This window comes from Triticum urartu, chromosome 2A (genome assembly GCF_056163025.1).
Source record: "Triticum urartu cultivar PI428250 chromosome 2A, HENAU_Tu73, whole genome shotgun sequence".
NCBI lineage: Eukaryota > Viridiplantae > Streptophyta > Magnoliopsida > Poales > Poaceae > Triticum > Triticum urartu.
Window position 1 is genome coordinate 681,873,914 of NC_141874.1, and position 21,698 is coordinate 681,895,611.

At 51.3% G+C, this 21,698-nt stretch overlaps 1 protein-coding gene and 2 long non-coding RNA genes across 4 annotated transcripts; 2 read left to right on the forward strand and 1 right to left on the reverse strand.

Moving 5' to 3' along the window:
• Window positions 1-5,119: 5,119 nt before the first annotated feature.
• Window positions 5,120-9,485, reverse strand: LOC125539687 (uncharacterized). Of its 2 annotated transcripts, none has more exons than XM_048703199.2 (7): window positions 7,828-9,485; window positions 7,654-7,748; window positions 6,932-7,570; window positions 6,682-6,847; window positions 6,252-6,497; window positions 5,832-6,162; window positions 5,120-5,645 (listed from the first exon to the last, which is right to left on the reverse strand). In XM_048703199.2, the coding sequence occupies exons 1-7, from the start codon at window positions 9,124-9,126 to the stop codon at window positions 5,536-5,538; spliced, it is 2,886 nt and encodes a 961-aa protein (XP_048559156.1). In that variant the 5' UTR covers window positions 9,127-9,485; the 3' UTR covers window positions 5,120-5,535. The 2 variants fall into 2 exon arrangements, with proteins under 2 accessions (XP_048559156.1, XP_048559157.1); XM_048703200.2 differs by having other exon boundaries at window positions 6,682-6,835; window positions 7,828-9,480.
• Window positions 7,557-7,839, forward strand: LOC125539688 (uncharacterized). The gene is made up of 2 exons (XR_007296942.2): window positions 7,557-7,703; window positions 7,809-7,839. It is a non-coding gene; the product is annotated as an uncharacterized LOC125539688 (long non-coding RNA).
• A 544-nt stretch (window positions 9,486-10,029) lies between the features above and the next one.
• Window positions 10,030-13,314, forward strand: LOC125539689 (uncharacterized). The gene is made up of 3 exons (XR_007296943.2): window positions 10,030-11,595; window positions 11,689-11,932; window positions 13,005-13,314. It is a non-coding gene; the product is annotated as an uncharacterized LOC125539689 (long non-coding RNA).
• The last annotated feature ends 8,384 nt before the right edge of the window (window positions 13,315-21,698 follow it).

Sequence of the window (21,698 nt, forward strand, 5' to 3'; positions counted from 1 at the left end):
CCCCGGCGGAGACAATATCCACAGGCGACATGGCGGCTGCAGCTTAGAGGGAGGAAGAAGATAACTACGCGGCTTTTCCTAGTTTCTTGCGCATGCTCTGTTTTTAAAAAAGAGATCAACTGTTCTTTTTTTTAAACAGAGAAAATACTGTGGTTTTGTAAATACTGCTGTTTTAATACCACAGTTTTTAGTCATAGCCAAACAGCTCATAGTAATTAATACTATGGTATTTTGAAAAACTGCAGTATTCTTTAAATACTTCAAAAATACTTTGTTATCAAACAGGGCCTACATCTTCGCGGTCGACATTAATATCCTCCACGGTCCTATTCACCGGACCAACAAAAGCAACAACAGTAGTGTCGATGACAAAAGCACATCCTTTATCATCCACGTCATCACTAAGATAATCGGTGAACCACTAGCCGGCCAGCAAGCCGTCGGCAAACGATCGTGCCGTCACCACCAAGGTTTGTATCATTTGCGGACACGAATCAAACCAAATCTGAATCCTTTTAGCACCTCCACCGGTCACACCACGCCTGTCCGCCCCCTTTCTTCCCAGACGTAAAACTTTTTATCCACGGAAATAGAACTGTTCCCCGCTCGTGCAAGTTGCAGGATATTCATTCATTCATTCACTTTCTGCAAAGCAGATGCAGGACCAATAGACAGCGCCTTTGCCTTTTCTCTGTGCGAACCTATATATGTAGGTCCGGCGCCCACTTTTCCATTTTTTCCTTCCCCTATTGCTTTCGGTAACTTTTCTCCTTCCATGATGGAGTATCCTCCTCCTCGACAACGAAAGGCGCCTCTCTAGATCAATCGACTTAGGCCAACTTCACCGCACGACCCTAAAACTTACCCCATTTTGTCTGGATTTTGTTCGCATGGGGTAAAGATAGGAAGAACAAATGCCGGACAGAGACCGGACAAACTCGCTTCACACAGCGCTGTTTACCCCATTTTCATCCCATTTCACTCGTCCATCTCTATCATTTCTTCAAAACACGCAGCAAGCATAGCGAACTCGCCGCCGTGGCCGCTTCTGCTTATGCATGCCCTCGCTCCCGTCACGACCGCATGCCCGCCGTCGCACCCAACGCGTCACCGTGCTTGTGCCCTCGCTCCTACCATGCCCGCCTCGTCCGCCCAAGCTCGCCGCCGCCCGCACGGCCGCGCCCCCGCACCTCCTCGTCGCACGCGTCTTCCGTGGCCGTCCGGCGACCCACCACCGGCCCTGCGTCCGACTCGCGGCGTCCGCGTCCCGCGCGCTCGCCGCTGCCTCGCCTTCCCGCGCGCACGCCGATGCCGTCCCGCGCGCTCGTCGCTGCCCCGCCTGCTCGCCGCCGCCGCGCTCGCCGCTGCCTCGCCTTCCCCCGCGCACGCCGCTGCCGTCCCGCGCGCTCGCCGCCGCTGCACTCGCCGCTGCCCCGCCCGCTCGCCGCGGCCCCGCGCGCTCGCTGCTGTCGTGCTCGCCGCTGCCCCGCGTGCTCGCTGCGGCCGCGCTCGTCGCGCCCTCCCGCGCCCACACCGCTGCCGTCCCGCGCGCACGCCGCCGCCGTCCTGCGCGTTCGCCGCGCCGCGCGCTCGCCGCTGCCTTGCTCGCCGCCCTCCCGGGCGCACGCCGCAGCGCTCCCGCGCGTTCGCCGTGCCGCGCGCTCGCCGCACCGGGGAAGCGGCGAGCGCGGCAGCGGCGACTGCGCCGGACGGCAGCGGCGTGCGCGCGGGAAGGCGAGGCAGCGGCGAGCGCGCGGGACGCGGACGCCGCGAGTCGGACGCAGGGCCGGTGGTGGGTCGCCGGACGGCCGCGGAAGACGCGTGCGACGAGGAGGTGCGGGGGCGCGGCCGTGCGGGCGGCGGCGAGCTTGGGCGGACGAGGCGGGCACGGCGGGAGCGAGGGCACAAGCACGGTGACGCGTTGGGCGCGACGGCGGGCATGCGGTCGTGACGGGAGCGATGGCGTGCATAAGCAGGAGCGGCCACGGCGGCAAGTTCGCTATGCTTGCTACGTGTTTGAAGAAATGACAGGGACGGACGGGTGAAATGGGATGAAAATGGGATAAACAGCGCTGTGTGGAGCGAGTTTGTCCGGCCTCTGTCCGACATTTGTTCTCCCTATCTCTACCCCATACGGACAAAATCCGAACAAAATGGGGTGAGTTTTAGGGTCGTGCGGTGGAGTTGGCCTAAGGCCAACTCCACCGCGCAACCCTATCCTGTTCGGTCCCGTCCGTTTGGGGTAAAACAGACAAACGAGGCGGCCCAACGCGCGGGAGCAAACGGACTTTTGTTCGTTTTGTGTCCGCTTTCGACCCATCCGCGGCCCAAGTTTGCGCCGCTTTTGGGGTGAAACGGACACCACGCGGACGCGCGGGTCGTCTGCGCCTGTCCTCCCCTGGCTCGCCCGTCGCTGACACAGGGTGGGTCTTTTTCTATCCGCCCCCTTCCTCCATTTGGCCGCTCCCTCTCCACTCTTCCCACTCTTCCCCTCGCTGCCGCCGTCGTCGCTGCCATTGCAGCCGTGCAGTTGGGACGCGAGCTCGCCCAGCCCCTTCCCCTCGGCGCCGCCGAGCTACCCAACCACGGCCACCTGGTTAGTGCACTCGCCTGCCGGATTTGGCGCGGATCCGGTCGGTCTTGAGCTCGGTTGGCTGTGGGAGGCCGGGCCGCGCCATGGACTGGCCGGGCACCTCGCCGGAAGGCCCTGGCGGGGCCGCAAGGCCACATGCAGGCAGTGGCTCCTCCTCTAGCCGATCGGATCTGCACCGTCGGTGGTCCGCCGGCAGATACACGAATGGCGGTTGGCCGGGCTCGGTGCTTGCCCAAAAGCTCGCCGGCGCACCGCTGCCACTCATTAAGTGCGACCACTGCCCAAGGATGGTCGTGCACCGCGTGTCTACAACGCCGGAACATCCCGGATGGGTGTTCATCAAGTGCTTAAACGATGGGGTATGCATTTTTTTTAGCTTCGGTTTGTGCTCTAGATTTGACTAGTTGCGCTAACTTCAAATTTTGTTGTGTAGAATGGATGCAAGTTTGGTTATTGGGAAGAAGAGTACATCGATATATTGATAGAGCGAAATTTAGTACATGTTTGTGCACTTTTAGATAGCATAGAGGCTGTAAATGAGACAAGTGCACTTGTTACTAGATTAGAGGCTAGACACGAGACTACGTGTGAGGAAGCAACATCTACTTCTGGCTTGAAGAAGAAAGAAGGATGGCAGATCGAGCCTCCGCCACAGATCAACAATGAGTGCATCGAGAAAGCCCTAACCCAACTCAAGGAGGCAGTTATGGAAGTTGGCTATCTTCTAAAATGTATTCTTGTTGTTTTTATTTTCTTTGGCCTTGCTTTACTAGTTAAAATGTGATGATGTATTGTCTTGTATCAAAAATGAATGATAAAAAAAAGTTAAGGATTTGCAAAGAAAAATGCGCGCGGAAAAGATGCGGTCGGGATGCGTCCGCGTGCTGGGCGCACAACCACCGCATTCCAGGACACGTCCGGACACGACCCAAATCCCTAGCTAAACGGACAGAATCTGGACAAAACAGTCGTCTGTTTGGGATCGTGCGGTGGAGTTGGCCTTAAGCAGAAGATGCTTGGCAGATCCCCCGGATACCTTGTTTGCGTGCGAAGGCCCCGGCATGGATGGACATGCTTAATGGGCAAGATATTCCAGTGCCGGAAGGTAGGGGTCGATATAAAATTTCTTTGAGAGGGTGGATATAATTGGGGGTACTGGCATGATCTGCGGCTGCGGGATGATGCTCGATCTCACTGTTGCCGATCGCCGTGACGGACAACGATGGCGCGCCGAACCGCTCGAATGATGATAGCACATCACCGGTCGGTCGCTCGTTAATAAACCCTGCTGATGCCGGGGCGGCCGGCCTTACGCGGGCGTTCGTTACAACGTACGATGATGCTCGCCGCAATCATGGTCAGGGGCGACGCGCACATGGAACGGGTAGATAACGGCTCCATGATTAGGTTGCTGCATCATCCGTCCTGTTTGGATACTCTAACACAGTTAAAATTAGAGTTATTTTCTAACCCACTCTAACCCAAATAAGCACCTCTCTACCGGGATAGTTAGGTTAGATAAAACTAACCCACTCTAACCCTTCCTGTTTGGATATTTTTGGGATATTTAAGCCTCTAACTAACCCAAACTAGCTCTAATCCCATGATCCAAACAGGGCCTTCATACGCGCCGCGGCAGCTAACCGCTGGAACGAACGAACGAGCGAATGATGGATCTGGTGTTTGGAAACCGCGTGCGAGGAAAGACATGCGCCTTCTTGCATTGCCCTGTCCTGCACGCTGCTCCTGCTAGTAGGTGCTACTGCCGCGGTGCGTGACGCGCTCATCACATGCGCTCCGGCTCGGGAGGACGGCGAGATGTTTGTCCCGATGGGTTGAATCTGAATAGACCGCTGCTGTAGCAGCCAGCGAGGATCCTCGTGGTTTCCACAGTCGCATGCGAGGAGTCTCCGGACAGACAAAGATTCGAATGGATCACACGGCAGTGAACGAGTCGCAGGCAAAGCATATGCACGTAGTACGTTCATGTGACCGGCCGTGTCATTCGTGAGAGGCTAGATCTTTGTACCGGAAAAGAAAAGTGAGCCAAGGACAATAGGCCAAGATTGCGATTGCAGACTTTAATTAATATAGGAGCACCACAGCACGAAGCCATTGCAGATAGGACCCCGGCCCGCATCGCACGGGAAGAATCACAGCCAGGGCCTCTGTGATGCATACCTGATCCTGCGAATAATATTTGTGACGAGACTCGCTCAGGATTGTCTTCGCTATGCCGGCAAGTCTGCTCTTCGACGAGAAGCAGCCAGCAGTGCAACGGCTAGTTCTAACGTAATGTGAGTCGCCGCGATAAGGCCGGAAATCTACTCCTGTTAAGTGCACGGAAAAGTTGGAGATCAAAGTAGATTACGCTGGCGTACACGCAAATGACAGACAGTGACCCGACGACAAGCATCTATCTGAGCCCATCCTAACCCATAGCCACAGGTCTGTGACTCACTCCCACACCAGCGAAATCCATTTTTATCGGCCGAATGTTCAGGCTCCAGGAAAGGCCAACCCTAATCCACCGCCCAATTTTCCAAGTGGAAATAATCAATTCGATGACCGACTGTATCTCGTTTCATATACAAGCAGCAGATGTGGCCTAGATCTGTGACTCACTCCCACCCTAGCAAAAATCCATCTTCATCGACCGGATGTTGCCTAGATCTGTTCTGAGCCAAGAAATCACACTGTACAGTTGGATCTTATCCTTTGAGCCCTCGTCGCTGTCGACGACGAAACTGCTAATAAAAGAGTTGAGAACAATTTCATTTCCAGCAGGCATGCAGAGCATATCCGTGTGCGCCCTGGCCTGAAACAGTCAAAGAATAGCAGCGCCTCCCGCGCATACTTTTCTCCGCTGAATCTTCCGCGCGGAGAGCACGAGACGAGAGGCCGGCCCCGGCGACTCGCGTGCGGGCCCGAGGTCGGCGTCGTCACTCGTGCAGCTCGGCGTACAGCTGACCGGCCGTCCGGGTCAGCTCCGCGAGGTCGGCCAGGTGACCGCGCAGCCCGTCCGCCAGCAGCATCAGCAGCACCCTGCAGTCTGCACGTAGCTCAGTCAATGGAGGAGCTCAGCTCCAACGTCGTGTCGTCGGCGACGTGAACGGGGGCTTAAATGCTTAATGATTTGATAGCTTCGTGCGGTTTTCGTGCTCAATGATTTGATAGTTCCGTCTGGTTTTCGTGGTGGATATGAGGCGCTGATAATAAGTGATAAGTAATTAGTTACCTGGGATTTTGCTGAAGTTGTGCAGCGTGACGGCGGCGAGGACCCTGTGCCGGGGATGCAGGTGGGTGGCGCCGCCGGCCAGGCACCGCTTCAGCCGTGGGACCAGAGCCGAGAACGCGGCGAGCTGCATGTCCGTGTGCGTGTCCCGGAGCGGCGTGGACGCCAGGGAGCGGCTCAGCCACCCCGCCGTGGTCAGGCACGCGGCCACCAGGCCGGCGTCGGGAGAGCTCATGCACCCGGAGAGCGCCGCCAGGAACGGCCGCCTCCCGCTGCCGAGGAGCGCCGTCGTCACGTGCTCCAGCCACGCCTCATTTTCTGCCGCTTCCGTCTCCTGTTCACGGCAAGAGAACACCAGTGTGTTCAGTCGAGTGAGTTCATACTTGAGAAACCGTTGAACCATGCATCGTCACGTCACGTTACCTGCACTGTGGCATCGGAAGTGACGGCTGTGGCGCCAGGCGTGTCGTCGGCGAAGCCGGCCTGCTCCAGCATCCGGTCCTCGGCGAGGAGGTCGCCTGAGAAGGAGAAATTCCCTCCCAGCATCAGCAGAGCTTTACGGGTGTTGGGCACCACGTTTTCGTCGATCAGGCAGCGTCTCAGAGACTCCGTGAGGATCCGGGCAGCCTCTTCTCTGTATACGCTGCTGTTTCTTCTGTCGGGCTCGTCCTGACACATAATTTACAGACTGAGTTTCAGAATACTACGTATATGTTTTTTGTCATACTTCTTGACTAGAGTTCTTGAGCAGACTGAAAACATGCTTTTGCAGATATTCAAACTATCTCGTTGATCCACGACAATGACAAGAAAAGTGTGCAGCAACAAAATGTGTAGGGCTGATGGAGCATACCACTGACAGTGTGCGATCGAAGTATAGCAGCAGAACAGCAACGAGAGCTCGCTCTTCGACCGGCGAGCTTCGAAGATGCTGGAGTAGCACGTCCATCGTCTCGGTGACCGACCCCGTGCACAATCCGCGTATGAACAATTCCACCATTTCCCTTCTGCAACAATTACTGACTCGTTTCATCAGACAAAATGTTGGAAACATACAGAACCATGTACGTATGTATTTTCATGTCAGTCACAACGAACTATACCTTCTCAGCCGGAGCAGCTCAACCATCAGCCGCACGGCAGCGCTCCTGGCAGAGACCACCTCGCTCCGCAGAAGCCGAACAACGCTCTCCCCATGAACCCGCACAGCCACGTAGCTCCTGACGCTGCCCTCCGCCCGGACGCACAGCAGCAGGTGCTCGGCGGCGCGCGCCCTCTGCTCCTCCTCCTTCCCGTCGCGAAGCCTGTGGAGGTGGAAGTCGACGCCGCCGATCGCCATGAGGTGCCTGGCCCTCTCCGTCTGCTCCGACACGCTGAGCCCCGCGTCGAGCACCCGGTCGACGACGGCCACGTTCAGCTTCTCCTCCGGCGCCCCGCCGTCGGCGACCCGCAGGCTCCGGCAGTGCTCCGCCTTCCAGGCGTCGATCAGGCGCGTGAGCACGCGGTTCGTGTCCGGGACCGACAGGGCCTCCAGCTCCTGCCCCGTGACGGGGCACGTCCGCAGGCCTCGGTCGAACCAGTGCACTATGGCGTGCCGCTCGAACGTCTGGCCCGTCTCGATTGTTACGGGCCGGTTGAAGATCTGCCGCGTCAGTGGGCAGAGGAAGTCGCTCGGGGCGGTGGAGAAAATGGAGGCCTGGACTTGGCCGCCGTCCGCGCCACTGATCTCGAGCGGCCCTTCGCTGGGTAATTCACAAACATGGATCAGTACGTGTTCTTCTACTGGTAAGGATTGGAAAATTGGGGAGAGATGGATTCGGAGTACCAGAACTCGAGTGTGAGGAGGTCAATGGCTGACATGTCGCGAGCCGGCAGGTAGCTCGTCGACTCCTCTGCTCCTTTGCCCCGTTCATCTTCGATCTGAAAGATAGTCGAGTGTGAATTCTGTCACGAATCTTGGTATGTATACGTAATTTGCAGTGATAAAATTGCTTCTTACCCGTGGTTCAAATGCCTCGTTGGCGAGCATATTAGGAGGCATGGGCTCGCTTGATTCTCCCCGTGGCGTCGGACTGCAGCTCCTTACCTCGCCGTCGTCACACTCGTGGAACACGCTCCCTGAGCTGTCGGCGTCCGCGGCCTTGCCTTCCTCCTGCACCACCCGCTCAGGTTGCCGCGGCGTCTCCTCGATCACAAACATGGCAGGACTCGGGGTGCCGGAGCTGTACGCGACGTCCGAGCCGATGTCGTACGTCGTCGACGTCGAGAACCTCGTCGCGCTGGCAGGGGCAGTGCTCGGCGCGGTGGCGGGAGGAGCCGTGCTCGGAGGCGCGGGAACGGACGGGAGCGCCATCGCCTCGGTGCGCCCCAGCAGCCAGTCCCTGTAGTAGCACGCGAGCGCGCGCGTGCCCTCGTCCAGCGCTTCGACGAAGAGCTTCTCCACGACGTCCTTCACCCTCGCGTCCGGCTTCGATCTCGCCGCCGCAGACTCCCGGTCGCGCCATGCCTTGAGGTGCGAGAGGCCCGGGCGGAAGAGCCTGTCCCACAGCGCGGGGAGGAGGACCGTCCGTGCCTCGCGCGGCGCCAGGCAGAAGGCCTCCAGGGCGTGCACGGCGGAGGAGTGGTCCTTCTTCTGCAGCTTGGAGACGACGCACATGTAGAGGTGCGCGCACGCGGCGAGGCGCTCGTGGGGCACCCCCGACGCGGTCACCGAGAGCGCCTCGTCCGCGTCGAGGGACGCCAGGGAGTGCAGCCTGAGGGAGGCGCGCTTCAGCTCGCGCGGGTCGAGCAGGGCCTCCCCCACCGCGGCGGCCCTCTCCACGGTCTGCACGGTCACGCGGAGGTCCAGCACGGCGCGGTGGTCGGACTCGCTGACGCACGACGTGCAGCCGCTCCGCAGAAACGCGCGGAAGGCCTCGTCCTTGGCGAACTGCTTCACCGTGCCCGCGGCCAGGGAGATGAGCGCGCTGAGGGCGGACTCGTCGAGGGCCGGTATCGCGCCGGGGCCGCTGCCGCCGTCCTTGACTTTGTAGCTCGTCGCGGTCCTCAGCGACGCCGACGACTTCCGTCGCGGGGTCTGCTCCTCGCCGGCGCCGTCGCCGTTGGCGTCGAGGTTGAGGCGGCCGCGGGCCTGCTGGACGTCGGACTGGGACCGCGCGGGCTTGGTGGGGCGCCGGTGCTGGAGGGGCATGCTCGTGGTCCGCGGCGCGGCCGAGGGGTTGTTGTCCGGCTGCTTGCGGTTTTTCTTGAAGCCATCGACGCTGAGCAGGTCGCGCAGCAAGGACGACGGCGGCGCCATCGGTGCCCCGGTGGCGCAGGCAGTGAACGGCGATTACGGAAGAGGGGCCGGGTCTCTGCTAGCAGTGCAGCTGCACCGGTGGTTGTTGCTCAGTTGTTGGCATGGGCCACGGCGATTGCCCGCCGTTGGTACGTGGACGAATTCGCCGAGGTGACAACAACGGGAACAGGTCGCGCCGCACGGCGTGCGTCCAAATGGTTGGTTTTGGCCGGCAGCGCCTCGCTCCGGCTCTCAGGCCGGCCGGGTTTCGCATTGTTCTCAGTCTCAGGGCCATACCCTTATTAGCTAGGCGCTTTTGTATGCACCTTGACCCTATCAACGGTTGCAACCAAGACGAGGTCTGATTGATTCTTGGATGAGTTTGCTGGTTTGGACGATCGATCTTGAGAGCTCAGATGAAGCCAGGACCGGGCCGACCTTCTTTAATTGCAAGTGGTTTGTTAGTTTTATCTGCCTGCTATCACATGAGTGTCACTCTCGTGACTGGCACCAAGCAACCGATGAGCTACCCCCGACCTTTCAATTACCGAATATTGCAATTGCAATGCATCGCATTATCACATCTTGCTTATTGCGATGCTATGTTTGTTGCAAACTTAATTCCTCAAGATGCATATCGGATAGCGGTTTCGGTGTGGAGTATTAGTACTAGACGCAGTTGGATTAACGGTCTACTTATCACACACGTAATGCTTATATTATACCATAAACAATCATAGTTATAAATATAATTATTGCAAATTTAATCGCTGCCCAACTATAATTTGTTTATCATGTCACTTGCTTGTTTTGAGAGAGTGTCACTAGTGAACCTATATGGCCCCCTCGGTGCACCCTTCATTACCGAATTCTTCTACAGAATTGCTCTTGTTATCTTTTTACATTGCTATCAATTATCTTTATCACTTGCGTTTAATCTTGTGACTAGCAACACGAGGGCTTGACAACCCTCCGTGTTGGGGACAACTTGTTTTTGTGCCTTGTGTGCAGTTGCTGCTTACTTTGTTCATCATGTTTTTTCGAATCTTAGGATATCGTTAAGTGTAACGATAGTCCTAAAACAACTTTGTGAATATGACGTTGGTAGAACGATCATATTGAATAGACCCAAACTTATTTGTTAGACTTTAAGATACAATCGTCACAAGTTAATTGTTATAACATGGAAAGTTAACATGTGATTTAGTTCCTTAGACCAAGAGACTATCATAGTCACTTTTTACCGTACGATGAACTTTGGGGTTGCTCAAACGTCATCTGTAACACCATGATTATAACGACAACTTACAGGTTCATTGAAAAGTTTGACAAGGGGCTAGATAGCTCAAGAGTGGGTTTTGCTCCTCCGACGATGGAGAGATATTCTTAGGGCCCTCTCGGTGTGACGGCATCCATCATTGTCTGGCCAGATACAGGTGACTAGGTCACGAGGATGCCGGAACATGTCAACGAGAAAGAAGAACAAAACCGGCAACGAGGAGACTGGTATAGTGAGTATGCGTATGACTCAAGAGGATACCGATATATCTCACCTTGGATTTTGTAAAGTGTCACGAAGCTAAGGGAATAGCACATGATAACCAAATGTTCACTCTAATGTCATTCATGTACTCATAGGGACCGATATGGATGCCCACGGTTCCGCTATCGATTATTGAACGAAAGGGGTTTTGTTCGTGTCTATGTTTTACCGAACCTATATGGTCACAAGCTTAAGGAAATCCTGATTTGCTGAGTACTAGTAGGACATGAGTAATGAGAAAAATTTATGAAATTATTTCATTAATGTTCGAAATAGTTTCGAAAGGAACCGGAAGCGTTTCGGGGTCACTGAAGGGTTTCGGGGTTTACCAGGTAATACCGATAAATAATATATAGGTGAAAATGTTTCCGAAGATGTTAAATTCATAATAGTTAGGAGACTTTTATATTTAATGAAATATCAACGGGTCTAAAAAGGCCAAGTGATGGAAATAATATTGGGCCACTTGGGCCCCATAGGGGAGGCGCCCCCTTGCTTCTTGGAGAAACCAATGGGAGGCCGAATTGGAGGGGAACTTCCCCTCCTTGGCCGACCAAAGGGGGAAGGATTCTTTACCCCCCTGTGGTGCCCCTCCCCTCTCCTCCAACCTATATATACTTGAGGAGTTGGCCCTTTGGATACACAAGTTTTTGGAGGCTCCTCTAGTTCTCTAGTTCTAGTTCTAGTTGATCTAATTAGAGGTAGATCTAGATCCTCTAATCCTCATAATTAGAAGCCCAATGTGGTTCTAATCTTATCCCTCTAATTTCCTGGCGACGATTAGCTCTGGACGACAAAGCATTGCCGGATCGCGAAGACCGTACGCTTGCAAATTGTGCAGAGGTTGTGCTTTCGGTCTTCTGTTCGAGGGATTGTTCATCGACGGTTCGAGGGACTTCAAGTACGACCTACTCCGACTCGTCTTCTTCCCCTGCAACTCAGAGTTGGTAACGATCTGATCCAAACCGTTATTGCATCTTCATAGTGTACGTGGTTGATCGTAGGGCGATTTTTTTGTTTTCTACTATGTTTCCCAACAGGAAGCCCTAGCAGCATTCCGCCTAAACGTTTACAATTAAGGGGTTAGTAGGGAAGTCTACAGTCAACGTCTGAGGATGTTCGCCAAACTCTCTGACCTAATGAAAAACTATTACACCACGGAGGACGCTTGCTTAGCCAAACAATGGCACTGAGACCCTAGCTCGGAATTATCTGAAGTTGAAGGGGAGGTCACGCGCCCCCATTGCAACCGGTGGCCCAAGCACAACGGCATCGATATTCAAGGTGAGCAACTTTGATACGTCCATTTTGCATTATTTTTTCCTATTGTTATTTATATTGTTTTGAAGAGATATTCCATATTATGATGCAATTCTAATGTCTTTTCTCTCTTAAAATGCAACATATATTAAAAGAGGGAGATTACCGGTAGCTGGAATTCTGACCTGAAAAAGCTACTGCACATATAGCAATTCTCCAGAGCTGAAAATAATGTGCAAATTTAGGGAGATTTATTTTGAAATATATAAAAAAATACTAAAAACAAAGAAGTACCGGAGAAGACCCTCGCTGGGTCCACAAGCCAGGGGGCGCGCACTACCTCCAGTATGTTGCTTTCACCTGGCTAAGAAAAAAAAACAAAAAAAATGAAAATACTCTCATTCTCTCACCCACATGTTGTCGTTTTTTAGGTGGAACACTGCTATTCCATACACTATACTGGTCTAGTCTAAATGCTGGCCTCGCAAACACTTACATCATTTGGGATGTCGTCAGTCCATAACACCCGGTCAACAGCATGGCGAGCGCCAAAAGCAGCTAAAGCATGTGCTAGCTTATTACACGCCCTTGGGGCGAAAGAAAAGAGTACATGATTAAAATTGAATCGGGCGAAGTCACGGATTTCTCTAAAGAGGACTAGAGGAGACCTTCAACTGCCAAGTCTGAGTCCTTGCCCCGAAGCGCTCTGACCAACTCCTGGCAATCCAGCTCAACCTGGATGTTTGTCATGCCACAATTTGCTGCCGCCAGAGCAGCCGCGCAAGCTTCAGCTTCCGCCTAAATTATTGTCGCAACATTGTGGAGACGGCCGGCTCTAGAACCTCGTACATCGTCCGAGTGGTCCGGGATAACGAAGCCCGATCCACCAGTCCTAGTAGACGCAAAGAACGCCCCATCACAATGAATCTTCCGCCAATCTGCCTCAGGACTCCTCCATTGCTGCTCCCGTTGCGCTGGTGGTTCAGGGCAAGGTTGTTTGCAGAGTAGTGAAGCTTCCATGGCCCAATAATTTATCTCAGCTGGCAGGCCATCCACTGATCATTTGCGCTAACTGGCGTTTATTTTATTTCTCCAGGTCCACCATCTCCGCAAGAGGCATGCAACAAGTACTTTTTTTATTCTCTGGTAGCCGGAGGGTTACTAGCATCACCTCCATTGCATTACTGCACGCATCCATCTGCTCTCGGATGTCCTCCAGTTGCAGTGATCGCCAAATGGGTTTGACAAGCTTACAACGAAGAAATAGGTGCCCACCGTCCTCATCCAATCTCTTGTAGCACACACAGCAGGTGTCACAGTCAACACCCCCGCGTTTCAAATTCAGCTTCAGGGGTAGACTATTATGTGCAAACTGCCATATAAATTGTTGAATTTTTGGCTGGCAAGGCAGGGCCCAAATCTCCTTCCAGTCCCAGCCATACTAGTGCGGGCTGGGTGACTCTGGCTAGTCTTTGTCTTTCTTCTGTACGTATAGCTTATAGGCTGACCTAACAGCTGGCCCTTACTGTCATACTCATAATCATCCTGGACTTGGGTTGCCAAGTTAATCCTTGCTTCCTCCGCAATGAATATGTCCCTTACAAGGGTCTCATCCCACTCATGGGTATCCGGGTCCACAAGCTCACAAACTCTGGTTAGCAAGCATCTTCCACGAGGGGTCTTTGGAGTTCGTACACCATCCCTGTTCAGCCATGGGTCGGACCAGATATTAATCGAAGCTCCATCTCCCACACGGAATATGAGGCCTTCTTTCAACAGTTTCACACCCGCAAGATGCTACGCCATGTATAAGTGAGTTCGTACACCATCCTTGTTCATCCATGGGCCGGACCAGATATTGATCGAAGCTCCATCACCCACACGGAATATGATGCCTTCTTTCAACGGTTTCACACCCCGCAAGATGCTACGCCATGTATAAGAGATGCCTGGGTGTGGCACTGCATTAAGAATGGTGGTGTTTTGGAAGTATCTCGCCTTCAGCATTTTGGCACACACAGAGTCCGGATTGGACAGCATGCGCCAAGCCTGCTGGGCCAGCATAGCGAGATTAAAACCACATATATATATATATATATATATATATATATATATATATATATATATATATATATATATATCCCGGAAGCCCATCCCGCCATCCTTCTTCGGCTTAGTCAGCGGTTCCCAACTCAACCAGTGCATCGTATTATTTTTCTCTTGCTTAGCCCACCAGAACCCACATATCATCATCCCAATCTCTTCGCACAAAGGCTTGGTAAGGTCAAAGCATGACATTGCAAAGGTCGGAATCGCTTGTGCACATGCTTTTATAAGGAAATCCTTTCCCATCTTTGATAGTAATCTCTCTTGCCATCCCTGTATTTTATGCCATATCATGTCCTTTAAATATTAAAATTTGCTTTCTAGGTTGACCAACATATACTGGGAGTCCCAAATACCTCTCAGTCCAAGCTTTAACCCTAATAAGTAGAGCGTCCAACACCTCTCTCCTTTTGCTTCTCTTGTGTTCTTGCTAAACATTACCGACGACTTCTTATAATTCACAACCTGTCCTGAGCAAACCTCATACAATTTTAGTACATGTTGCAGAGACATAACACTCTCACGGTTAGCTTTCATGAGTACTAGGGAGTCATCCACAAACAAAAGATGGTTAGATCTTGGAGCAGCGTTGCAAATCCGAATTCCAGTCAAATCTCCATCCACTTCCGTCTTATTCAACAGTGATGAAAATCCTTACGCACATATGAGGAACAAATAGGGGGATAGTGGGTCCCGTTGTCTCAACCCTTGCTGTGGTACAATCACTTCTATGCACTCCCCATTGACCTTGACTCTATATGACACCGAAGATACACATAACATGATACAGTTTATCCATTGCTCATTGAACCCCAACTTGTACATCATCTTCTAAAAAAATGGCACTCAACACGGTCATAAGCTTTGCTCATATCCAACTTCATAGCTGCATACCCTTTTTGGCCCCTCGTCTTCCTCTTCATATAGTGTGTGCACTCGTGGGCTGGGAGTATATTGTGTGTAATGAGTCGCCCGGGCACAAATGCACTTTGATTTGGGGAGATGATGTCTGGTAGAATTTGTTTCAAGCGATTGGCCAGGACTTTGGAGATTAACTTATAAACCACGTTGCACAGGCTGACCGGCCTTAGATCCTTCATGCTTTCGGGATTATTTACTTTTGGGATGAGTACTACGCAAGTCTCATTCCATCACTCTAGCATAGGGCCGCCGTTCAGCACATTCAACACTTCTGCCACAATGTTGTCTCGCGCCACATCCCAGCACTGCTTATAAAAAATCGAGGGCATACCATCAGGGCCATGAGTTTCAAGTCACCAATGCTCTGTAGGGCTTCGAAAATTTCCTCCCAGGTATATTCTCTCTGGAGGAGCTCATTCATACTCGGGGTAACACGTGGCTCAATACAAGCCAGCAACTCATCCTGCCTAGCACCTGTAGGTGAAATGAAGAGGTTCAGAAAATAATTAGTAACAACTTCTTTCAAATCCTCCTCCTTGTCAACAATAGTACCATCCTCCCTCCGCAACGTCCTGGTTTTATTTCTTGTTCTTGTTCTTCTTCTTCTTTCCAAGGCTACAGCATGGAAAAACTTTGTATTTCTCTCTCCTCTCATTAACCAATTGACATGAGATTGTTGCTTCCAGTATGTTTCCAGCTGCTCTTCTAGTTGGTTCATCTTGAAGCGAAGTACGCCCTCCCGCCTAACCTGCGCCTCGCTGATTTCTTTCCTCCTCACCACTTCCAGTTCCTTCTTGACCCGATGTATGCGTTTCTCCAGATCACCCAATACATTCCTGCTCCAGTCTATTAGCTCCCGCATTACGCCTCTCATCGCTCGCGCCACCTCCTTTCCTTCCAACATAGTCTCCCTTTCCCATGCATTCTTCACTATCTCCTTGCATCCTTCCTCCTCTAGCTAGCCACCCTCAAACCTTGGGTAGTTTGCTCGTTCTACCCACGTCTAACAGCTGCTGCACCTGCTGTATCAATTATGATCGACCTGTGGTATGAATGGCAGGGGTCGCCATTTATGACACGGTGAACCGGTCGCACCAAGCCCGAGAAGCAACAACTCTATCAATCCTTTCTTTTATATACTTATCAGCTGTATGACTATTGTTCCTCCCGGTGAACATATCTCCCACAAAGCCAAGGTCTCCCAACTCGCAAAATTCCAATGCCTCCTTAAATCTTTCCATGTACACTTGACTCCTTGGCACACTGCCTTCTTTTCCCCATTCATGCAACACTTCATTGAAATCACCAGCACAAAGCCATGGTATATGGTTCAGATGTTTCAGAGTTCTTAGGAGCCTCCATGTCTTATGTTTCTCCTGCATCTTTGATTCACCATAGATGCCCGTAAACCTCCACTTGAAACCATCCTCTTCGGTTATCTCATAATCAATATGGTATTTGGACATAAAACACACAACTCTCAAGTTAACATCCTTCTTCCAGAACATCGCTAATCCACCACTTTGGCCCTCACAGTTTTTCGCTATCATGCATGTCATATTCATCTTCCACCTCAACCACTTCAACCTTCTTTGCTCCATATTTGTCTCCGACAAGAACAGAACATCGGGGTCCTCCTTCTTCTGGAGTTCCAGAAGACTGCGAATCACTGGGCCATTACTCAAACCCCGGCAATTCCAGGCGATTAGCCTCATTTGTCCCCACAGGGCTGTCCAGGCAGCCCCATGACATCGGTTGTAGCATGATGCGGCTTGAACTACGTCGGTATTTCCCCAAAGAGGAATGGATGATGCAGCACAACTACGGTAGGTATTTCCCCCCAGTGATGAGACCAAGGTTATCGAACCAGTAGGAGAACCACACAACACCACGTAAACAGCTCCTGCACACAAAGAACAAATACTTGCAACCCGACGTAAGAGAGGGGTTGTCAATCTCTCATGGGTAAAAAGATAGGTAAAATTATAGTAGATTGGATAAATAGATCTTGCGAGAACGCGTGATAGAATAAATAAATAAAAATTGCAGCATGGTATTTTTGGATTAATAAATCTAAAAATAAAAGCAAATACAAATAGATCGTGAAGGCAAATATAATAAAGAAGAGACCCCGGGGCCGTAGATTTCACTAGTGGCTTCTCTCGAGAAAATAGCATACGGTGGGTAAACAAATTACTATTGGGAAATTGATAGAACTTCAAATAATTATGACGATATCCAGGCAATGATCATTATATAGGCATCATATCCAAGATTAGTAGACCGACTCCTGTCTGCATCTACTACTATTACTCCACACATCGACCACTATCCAGCATGCATCTAGTGTATTAAGTTCATGGAGAAATGGAGTAGTGAAATAAGAACGATGACATGATGTAGACAAGATCTATTTATGTAGAAACAGACCCCATCTTGTTATCCTTAATAGCAACGATACATATGTGTTGTTTCCCCTTATGTCACTAGGATCAAGCACCATAAGATCGAACCCATCACAAAGCACCTCTTCCCATGGCAAGAAAAATCGATCTAGTTGGCCTAACTAAACCAAAGTTTCGAAGAAGAAATACGAGGCTATAAGTAATCATGCATATAAGAGATCAAAGAAACTCAAATAACTTTCATGGATAAAAACATAGATCTGGTCATAAACTCAAAGTTCATCGGATCAACACACCACAAAAAGAGTTACATCAAATAGATCTCCAAGAGACCATTGTATTGAGAATCAAGAGAGAGAGAGAGAGACAGGAAGCCATCTAGCTACTAACTACGGACCCGAAGGTCTACAAAGGACTATTCACGCATCATCGGAGAGGCACCAATGAGGATGATGAACCCCTCCATGATGGTGTCTAGATTGGATCTGGTGGTTCTGGAACTTGCGGCGGCTGGAATTGATTTTCGTCGACTCCCATAGGGTTTCTGGAATATTGGGGTATTTGTAGAGCAAAGAGGCGATGCGGCAGGCCACCGAGGTGGGCACAACCCACCTGGGCACGCCCAGGCGCGCCTTGGTGGGTTGTGCCCCCTCGGGGCACCACAGGTGCTTCTCTGGCCCATTGGGTGTCTTATGGTCCATAAAAATTCCACAAAAAGTTTTGCTGCATTTGGACTCCGTTTGATATTGATTTCCTGCGATGTAAAACACAAGCAAAAAAAAACAGCAACTGGCACTGGGAACTATGTCAATAGGTTAATACCAAAAATAATGTAAATGATTACAAAATGATTGTAAAACATCCAAGAATGATAATATAATAGCATGGAACAATAACAAATTATAGATACGTTGGAGACGTATCAACATCCCCAAGCTAAATTCCTGCTCGTCCTCAAGTAGGTAAATGATAAAAACAGAATTTTTGATGTGGAATGCCGCCTAACATGTTCATCACATATTCTTTCTTTTATAGCATGGACAATTGGACTTTTATATGGTTCAAAGCAATTGGACTTTAATACTCAAGCATATCAACAAACAACCATGTCTTTCAAAATATCCCTGGCCTATTATGCTGAATCATTGATCCATTCATGAAACACACTTGCATATTAGCTACACCCAATGCTCAAGTACGATCATAGTGCCCCTTAGTTGGTGCTTTATAAGAGAAGATGGAGACTCAAGTAAAAATAAAAATTGCATAAAGTAAATAGAAAGGCCCTTCGCGGAGGGAAGTAGGGATTTGTAGAGGTGCCAGAGCTCAAAGCGAAAAAGATAGAGATAAAACATTTTGGGTGGCATGCTTTTCCTGTCAACGAAAACGATCGAGTAGTTGCCAATACTTTCCATGCTAGATATATCATAGGCGGTTCCCAAACAGAAAATAAAGTTTATTCCTTTTTCTACCATACTTTCACTTTCCATGGCTAAACGTATCCACGGGTGCCTTCCATACCAACACTTTCCAAGGAATTTATTATTTGACAACATAAAGTAAATTCATTTTTCATTTCGGGACTGGGCATCCCTAATACCTTTGTCGTACTCTCATGTAATGACAAGTGAATAAACACTCATCTTGAGAATAACACATCTAAAAGGATCGATATAGTTGACTAGAGGGGGGGGGTGAATAGGCAACTAACATTTTTTAGCTTTTCTTTACCAATTTAAACTTTGCATCAAAGTAGGTTGTCTAGATATGCAACTAGGTGAGCAACCTATATGATGCACAAAGAACAAGTACACAAGCAAGCAAGGGATACACCACGAATAAGCTTGCACAAGTAAAGGCATGAGATAACCAAGAGTGGAGCCAGTGAAGACGAGGATGTGTTATCGAAGTTCCTTCCTTTTGCGGGGATGTACGTCTCTGTTGGAGCGGTGTGGAGGCACAATGCTCCCCAAGAAGCCACTAGGGCCACCGTATTCTCCTCACGCCCTCACACAATGCGAGATGCCGTGATTCCACTATTGGTTCCCTTGGAGGCGGCGACCGGAACTTTACAAACAAGGTTGGGGCTATCTCCACAACTTAATTGGAGGGTCCCAACGATACCACAAAGCTTCACCACAATGGAATATGGCTTCGCGGTGACCTCAACCGTCTAGGGTGCTCAAACACCCAAGAGTAACAAGACCCGCAAGGGATGAGTGGGGGAATTAAATTTCTCTTGGTGGAAGTGTAGATCTAGTCCTTCTCAACCAATCCCTAGAGAATCAACAAGTTTGATTGGCTAGGGAGAGAGATCGGGGGAAAATGGAGCTTGGAGCAATAATGGGGCTTGGGGATGGAAGAGATAGTCAACTCGGAGAAGAAGACACCCCTTGTATAGTGGAAGAACAAATCCAACCGTTATCCACCAACTCAGCCTGCGTGGCACGGTACTACCCCGCCGGGGACGCAGTACTACCACAAGGGCACACGGTACTACCGCAGTGCCCCGCGGTACTACCGCCCGAGCAGCAGAAACCAGAACAACCCTGAAGCTGTGAGGTAGAGGGCGGTAGAACCGCTGGCGCGGTACTACCTCTCCCCCTTGCGGTACTACTGCAAGGCAGGGATGGTCCAGATATTGGGAAGGCACGGACATATAAAGATACATCTGTGGCAACTTCCGCTGAGATGGGATCTATGCAAAAATCCGACACGATAGTACTGCAAGCCAGGAGCGGTACTACCGCGTGGGGTGCAGATGTAAAAAATTGCATCCGCTCCTATTGCCACGCCAGCTGCTGAGCTTGGTCAAAGCGCACGGTACTACCGCGTAGGGCGCGGATGTAAAAAATTACATCCGCCCCTACTACCTCAATAGCAGCAGCTCGCGTGGTACTACCGCTCGAAGGAAGCGGTAATACCGTGGGCACTTGCGGTACTACCGCACCAGAGGCTGGTACTACCGTATGGGCTTGCGGTACTACTGCTCCTAGGAGCAGTACTACCGCATGCCCCAGATCAGCAAACACGACATTTTTGCATAGACAAGAAAGGACGGAGGATGCTCCTGTTGGGGAACGTAGTAATTTCAAAAAATTTCCTACGCACACGCAAGATCATGGTGATGCATAGCAACGAGAGGGGAGAGTGTTGTCCACGTACCCTTGTAGACCGAAAGCGGAAGCGTTAGCACAACGTGGTTGATGTAGTCGAACGTCTTCACGATCCGACCGATCCAAGTACCGAATGCACGGTGCCTCCGAGTTCAGCACACGTTCAGCTCGATGACGTCCCGCGAACTCCGATCCAGCAGAGCTTCACGGGAGAGTTCCGTCAGCACGACGGCGTGGTGACAGTGATGATGTTGCTACCGACACAGGGCTTCGTCTAAGCACCGCTACGATATGACCGAGGTGGAATATGGTGGAGGGGGGCACCGCACACGGCTGGGAGAGATCAACTTGTGTGTATAGAGGTGCCCCCCTGCCCCTGTATATAAATGAGCAAGGGGGAGGCCGGCCGGCCCTCTATGGGCGCGCCAGGAGGATGAGTCCTCCTCATAGTAGGAGTAGGACTCCCCTTTCCTACTCCTACTAGGAGGAGGAAAGGAAGGAGGAGAAGGAGAAGGAAGGAGAAGGAGGAAAAAGAGGAAAGGGGGGCCGGACCCCTAGTCCAATTCGGTTTGGGCTAGGAGGGCCGCGCGCCCTGCCTCCTCTCTTCCACCACTTGGCCCATGAGGCCCATTACTTCTTCCTCGTATTCCCGTAACTCCCCGGTACCCCCGAAAATACCCGAATCACTCGGAACCTTTCCGATGTCCGAATATAGTCGTCCAATATATCGATCTTTACGTCTCGACCATTTCGAGACTCCTCGTCATGTCCCCGATCTCATCCGGGACTCCGAACTCCTTCGGTACATCAAAACTCATAAACTCATAATATAACTGTCATCGAAACCTTAAGCGTGCGGACCCTATGGGTTCGAGAACAATGTAGACATGACCGAGACACGTCTCCGGTCAATAACCAATAGCGGAACCTGGATGCTCATATTGGCTCCCACATATTCTACGAAGATCTTTATCGGTCAAACCGCATAACAACATACGTTGTTCCCTTTGTCATCGGTATGTTACTTGCCCGAGATTCGATCATCGGTATCTCAATACCTAGTTCAATCTCGTTACCGGCAAGTCTCTTTACTTGTTTCGTAATACATCATCTCGCAACTAACTCATTAGTTGCAATTCTTGCAAGGCTTAGGTGATGTGCATTACCGAGAGGGCCCAGATATACCTCTCCGACAATCGGAGTGACAAATCCTAATCTCGAAATACGCCAGCCCAACAAGTA